Here is a 6331-nt window from a genome sequence, read left to right as displayed (position 1 = left end):
TGACAGAAACCAGTCTGGTCTGTTGGTCCTTCCTGACCTACCAGAACAATAGAAGGCTGTTCAAGTGATCACATAGTGAACGTTAAACACACTGGTGCTTCAGCTCTTGGTTTGTCTCTCTGTTTTGCTATTGCTATAGAATAATTCATTGTAACTTATAGACAGAGTTGGCAGTTGTGTTGGTTGCATGGCTGGAGCAGCTGTGGGTTTGAAAAGAAAGTCTCTCAGTGTTACCTGAGAGTCCCGAGACAGTGTTTTGGCCCCTCGTATTCCAGGAACAACGGCGGTCCCTCTCTACCCCAGAAGAGGTGAAGTGAAGGTCTGGCTGTGAGCGCTGGTGCTGAGCAGAACTCCGCTGACAAATGGTCCATCTGAGGGAGGGCATGGGGCATCCGCCTGATCCTGTTATTTCTTCAGGGATGAATGTATGGAACGTGGTGCTTTCATATTGTGTTGCCTACTGGAGCTTCCCCCTCCAGGAATGCAGGGAATGGACACGAAGTGGTGGTGGGCAACGGTGAACTCATCTGTCTCTTACGGACTGGCGATGGTCCTTGTCCAGCTCAGCGCTGTCTGATCGGGGAGTGAGGGAAGCAGTTTCTTCATGCAGATGTCCTTTGTTCTTTCTAGCATAGTCCGTCTTTGAGACCTTCACACTGTCTCCTTCCCCCTAATTTAATGAGAAGGCTCCGTAACTGTCCTGGAGGGTTTCTTCCTGTTCTCTCATTGTTTTAAAATCACTGTACTTTACAGAGCTGTGAAATGGATTTTTATGGACTTGATTTTGACAGTGCATGATCTTTTAACACTTTCCAGGTGTCTAGGAAACGTTGAGAAGATACAAACCACTCTGGTACATTAATGATTCAGAGAGAGATTTATAATGAAATCACTCTGTACATGTAACTATTTTATTTGGCATTTTTTGTATTTAAATGGCTGTATTTATTTTCATGTCATGACAATTTATATATAACGTGCCATAATTGTACAGATAGCATGGTTTATGAGTATAATTTCTAAATGGAAAATAACTTAATGTTTATACTCATTAAAATTATGGACTGTGTAACACAATATCTTAATTAAAACTACTTTTGAAATCGCTACCTGTTGTAAGCAAGGCTGGTGTTCATTCCCGCAAGCCAACCACTCTGATCAGGTTCTCAATGGCCGCCTCGACCCCCAGCAGGAGCAGCAGGCTCCGGAAGTGCCTGGGGGCCTTCCTCAACGTCACCATCTTGTGCTCCAGGACTGCAAGAAGAACATGACGATGGACATGGGTGTCAGACAGTGGCAGGGGTGGGGATGAAGGGGTGACCTGCTCTCTGGAGGAGGGGGTAGGTGATGGGTGAGCCCCTCTACATTGTGTGGGAGGTGAAGCTCAACTGCCTGCTCGATGGGGATGGGTTTGCCTGAGCTTGGCGAGATGGCTTCCTGTCTCGGCCAGAGAGATGTTGGGCAAGAAAGGGGACGTGTTCTGCTTGATGACTCAGCAAGGGGCCTTGCAGGGAAAGCTGTTACCTTGCTCCGGTACTTTAGTGAGGAGGTCCAGAACAGGTGTCGTTCTCCCTTCTTCATCCATGTGTATCTTCCAAACAATCAGTAACTCCAGCCTGCATGGTGCACACAGAACAGCGGGCCGGGGGGTGGGGCATAGGGGTCAAGGTTTCTCCTGAGCCGTCAGCGTGTCTGCAAGAGGGCCACGTGCAGGGTTCTTCAGTCAAGTGCGCAGGGATTACCCTGGAACAACATCCCATCTGCTTCCCTGTATTGTGTGTTCCCCTCTGACCCCTGCTTCCATACTGGAAGCGAGGCTTGCCCACCCCAGAGCTGATCTGACAACACTTGCTCACTGCCAGCAGGATGCTCCCTTCATTGGGGCTGGTGGAACATTTGCGGTTGTAAATGTCCCCTTTCAAGAGGATTTGTCAGCCTTTTGCAAATGCGTTGTTAAGAAGCCTCTGAGAATTTGAGTGTGGTTTGTTCTGGGATTCTGCAAACAAATCAATCCACAAGCGTTTGGTACCAGCCCTGTGAATGGTTTGAAGTTCTCTGGTTCTGCGGTGGTGGGCGAGAGGGGCCATGGGCTGGGACTGGGCACCTGCCAGCCCCAAGAAAGGCTGTAAAATAAAGCTGCTTATTTTCTAACTGCGATGGTCTGACAATATTCATTTCAGCAGCCCAGAGTTAAAGCATTAAGTGCCAAATCTGCCATTTAAAACGATCTATTATGGTTTATTTGCCAGCTCCACAAAAAAAATACCATGGAGGGAGCTACGCCTTATTTCCAGCTGGTTCCATATAAATTAATGCATATTACAGAGAAGATGGAATAGAAGAGCATTCTGATCACTTCGCAAAAAGTGACTTTTCCTGGCCCTTACAGAATTCTGACAGAGATCACTATTATCTTACATGCAACTTCAAGGGTTTGTTACTCTGTTTAAAAACCCAAACCCACCAGAACACATCCAGCAGGGAGCCCAAACAAATCCAGTGTGTGTGGCAGAAGAACGATCTGCTCCCACACATAACTGATTCCTTCTTAAAACAATAGAAAAGCGCAGCCATGGTTGCCTTCAATACCATGGTAACTGCAGTTTTCTTTCCATTCCTTAACGACAAGATGACTGGAGCGCTGTGCTTTGCCGCCAGGGTTTGTAATCCCTGCCCCTCCTGCCACAGCAGAAAGAATGAGCCGCAACTGCTGGGGAGCAGGTGGAAAACCCTGCTGTAGCTCCTCGAGGAGGGTGGTCAGTGTCCCCTGGCCCAGCGAGAGGGACACTGGCCTCAGCACGTGCTCTTCCCGTTGCTCTGCTCATGTAATGTGGAGAGAAAACCAAGCCGGTTCGAGCCCAGCTGAGCTGGACACGTTTTCTGATGTGTGAGAGGGACAGCACATCCCACATCCCTACACTTTGAATTCAGACTCTTCATTGGAGCATGAGCTCCCAAACCCAAGACAATCACAGATATTTTTTCTTAAACTACAAACCAAAAGTCTTTTGGAGCTCTTCATTTTTCCACCAGGCTTTTTAAAGGAGCAGGCACGCGTGGTAGGCAGACACCTGCCTGCCTGACCTAGCAGGGCATGGGGCTGGCATATCTGTTTTTTTGGTTTTTTCTGTTTCTTTCTCCTTGTGTTTTTAATGTGTGGTTATAGCCCTAAAATGGAAGACGCATCATCTGATTGCAGTGCATTAGAGACATTACAGAGCACAGAGTGACTTCTGTTCAAGCAGACTGACTCTGTATAGATTGTCGATAGGTGTGTCACAATCCTCTAGCTCTGTGAATCAATAACTGGATGTATCGGCTTACCCAGAAACTAGGGGGTTCCTCAGAGTTATATAATCGCCCTGCAGTCCTTCCTGAAGGGTCACAATGTCAGGATATTTGCCCTGTGAACAAACAGGTTCCAAAGGGTGCAAATTAGGTCAGAAAGATCACAGCAGCCAAGGCGGTTTCTAGCCCATGCTTTCCACCGCAGTGGGGTTCAGTTCACTGCCACGTTTAGCCCACGCTTCTAATAGTTAAGAGTAATGATACCAATGTTTTCAATTCTGAGGTGCCACTCGAGTTGTGACTGTTCGGGGATTTTAGTGCCATTTATGTGCTCTCAAGGGATACATAGATGCGTCACTTCAGACAGGCCAGGATCGCACACCTGTACAGAGGCCGTAGAAGCCCTTACACAGGAAATCATGAAAGAGTATTTTTTAGTCGTGTTATGTTTGTTTGTTTGATCCAAGGCCGCTTCGCAGGAACAACCCAGTCCCCCTATCAGCACTGTCTGCTGCTGCCTTTGAGACGGGGTCACCGAGGTCCTTACAGCACTTCGAAGGCACAAAGAAACACAGGCAGTGAGATACAGATAAACCCCCTGTGACCAGAACATGACAGGACAACAGAAAATGATAAACCAGAAACAACCACTACCTACTCTCAACTGTCCCTGTTACTGGGCATGAGAGCCACTTCCAGTCACTCTGCTGCACAAAGCCTGAGCCTCATCCCATCACTGACTGCTGGCGTTTCGCAGCCTCCGGCGCTAGTCCTCAACTACCCAGCACACAACCTTTGCTCTAACTGTGGTAAATCATGTGACAGAACAGCACAGTCGCCGTGTGGAAGGCGAGCGGGTGCTCGGAGTATGAGGAGCTGTGTACACATCAAAACACCGGGAAAGAACACAATTCCTGACCCTGCAGGGACGTGTGATTGCAGAAGAGGATGGAACCCAGATGCTGCCTATTGGCGTGAGAACTGTGATGCTGTAATTGCTCGTACTGCCTTACATACGGCATACAAAGCTGTACTCCGCAAACTGCAGTTTGTAAGGTGTGAAAAACCTGTCAGCCTAAATTGCTGTGTGGTGCTCAGCGGGCATGCGGCACGTCCTGCAGAAAGAAACCTGGGGAGTGCAGCTTTGAAAAGCACACAGGAGAAGGAGTTGGGTTTTATAGGGCTGCTCCTCATCTGGCAGCCTGAGATTGCGGCCAGATGTGACCTTGCTCCAGTTTAGGAATTTATGACAGACTGAAGGGGGGGTGCAGAATGCCAAATGATATCAAACACTTGGAATTTGCTAGTGCTAATTTCTATGAAGTCCTCAGTGCTGTATTTCTCATGGGGAAGCAGACCAGGATCTGTCCTGGGAACAAAGACACACGAGGGACCACAAAATGCCTGGCAGTTACAACACGAAAACGTGGCTGATCACAGGCCACTACGGAACGATGCCCATCCGATGGGCCAGGTCTTTGATATTCCTTACATGCCTTCATGCGCCTGGTATCTTGGGGCTCAGGGAATCCAGCTTCTCTACAGCTCCAGGCAGCAAACTCCAGGCATTCAGATCAGCCTGCAGCTGGGGAACCCCGGTGCCTCTCTCACAGGAGCTCCTGAGTTTAAAACAGCTGAACACTGACTCATGTTTTATCCTCATCTGCCCATACTGGGAATCACAAAGGAAAACGATGAGAAGCACTAGACAAGCGCTCCAGTTCTCAAAGCCCTGCAGAACGTGCCAAGGACTTGTTTAAGAACCCCTGTGCAGCCACAGCCAACTCCTTCATGGGGCTCGTGGGGGTATTTCATGTGGGACAGAAAGCGGTGGTATCTCTAGGAGGCCTCCAAGGCTGTGATTCTCTCCTGTCTGAAAGCTCCCTCTTACCTGGTAGCAGCCGCTTTGCTGGGTTCTGTGCAGAGGAAGCAGCTTTTCTGTGCCTTAAGTAGAGGCTGAGTTTGGCGATTCATCTGAACGCAGAGAGAATCTGATCTGGTGTGAAATTCACAGGACTGGGATGAAAGCCACCTTCTTAGCAGGAAAGGCCACATCTTAGCAATCCACAAAACACACAAACACCTACCTCTCCCTTCAGGCAGATCGGACATGGGAGCTGAAGCCCTGACAGCCCCGGACGCGGGCTGCCCCTCTCCCCTCAGGTGGCTCCTTGGATCAACCGTGGGGAAAAGGTGGGAGGCAAAGCTACGGCACCCGGGGTCAAGAGAGAACTGACAATTCAGGGTAATGGGTGGTCCTGACACTGGAAGGTCCCTCAGGAACATTGGTAACTCCTGCGGGACCTCGTGAAGTCGCTGGGTGCCTCAGACGCCACGTCCAGCAGCACGATGCCAGATGGGAAGGATCAGCCACAGCTGCACTAAGCACAAACTGACTTTAATCAAGAAATATCTTTCCTCAGATGACTTTTAAATGTCAGTTTATGATTAAAACCAAAAGCTCATGCTATTATTACTTCTGGATGGAAATGGGTTTTCCAGCTCCTTTAGGAGTCCAAACAGGATATCTTAGGGGAACTAGAACAGAACTGGTCTCAAATCACACAGGAAGAGCATCACGATGGCATGCACAGTCTTCCCGTTCTCCCACGACCGATCTTACGCGCACACACACACACAGAGTGCTGTCTGAATGAACACACTCGTAGTGTCTATTTTTACACAAATACCTTCTTCTTCAGCTGTTCCGCATTGCAGAGCAGCATCCTGCAGGCTACAGCTCTTGCAAGGAACGTGGTTTCAGTCACTCAGCCTCAGAGCCACAACCTGGAATGCAGAGCCAAACAGGCAAGGCAGGGGCAATGCTAAAAGCAGACAAACTTGCTTCTAAGCCACGTACAAGAAAACATGCTGCTCCCCTCCCAGAGGAACAGCAGCTCCCACTGGACACCAACCCTGCCCTCGCCGGTCCTTCAGGAAGACGCGATACAATGCGCACTGCGCCAGCTGCGCTGCCAGGAGCCGCTCTACAGCAGGGAACAGCTGCTACATTTGCCACAGCTGCTCCACAGAGGCTCTGGTT

At 49.2% G+C, this 6331-nt stretch overlaps 1 protein-coding gene across 1 annotated transcript; it reads right to left on the bottom strand.

The window, feature by feature from the left end:
* Nucleotides 1-1132: 1132 nt before the first annotated feature.
* LOC128850695 (centromere protein P-like) lies at nt 1133-6014 on the bottom strand. Its single transcript, XM_054055674.1, has 4 exons — nt 5979-6014; nt 3325-3404; nt 1525-1616; nt 1133-1254 (listed from the first exon to the last, which is right to left on the bottom strand). Exons 1-4 carry the CDS (start codon nt 6012-6014, stop codon nt 1133-1135), a joined length of 330 nt encoding a protein of 109 aa, XP_053911649.1.
* Between the last annotated feature and the right edge of the window lie 317 nt (nt 6015-6331).

Source organism: Cuculus canorus, unplaced genomic scaffold, assembly GCF_017976375.1.
Source record: "Cuculus canorus isolate bCucCan1 unplaced genomic scaffold, bCucCan1.pri scaffold_54_arrow_ctg1, whole genome shotgun sequence".
Taxonomy (NCBI): Eukaryota; Metazoa; Chordata; class Aves; order Cuculiformes; family Cuculidae; genus Cuculus; species Cuculus canorus.
Note: the sequence above shows the minus strand (reverse complement) of the source record. Positions and strands in the feature narration are given on the sequence as shown.

Bases quoted from the DNA above. Each gene is read 5' to 3' on its own strand.
- LOC128850695 (XM_054055674.1), bottom strand. From the start codon at position 6,014: ATGCTGCTCTGCAATGCGGAACAGCTGAAGAAGAAG. The intron at 1,617-3,324 runs GTAAGCCGATAC...TGCACCATGCAG, and splicing joins AGGAACCCCCTAGTTTCTGG to GCTGGAGTTACTGATTGTTT. The intron at 1,255-1,524 runs GTAACAGCTTTC...TTCTTCTTGCAG, and splicing joins CACTAAAGTACCGGAGCAAG to TCCTGGAGCACAAGATGGTG.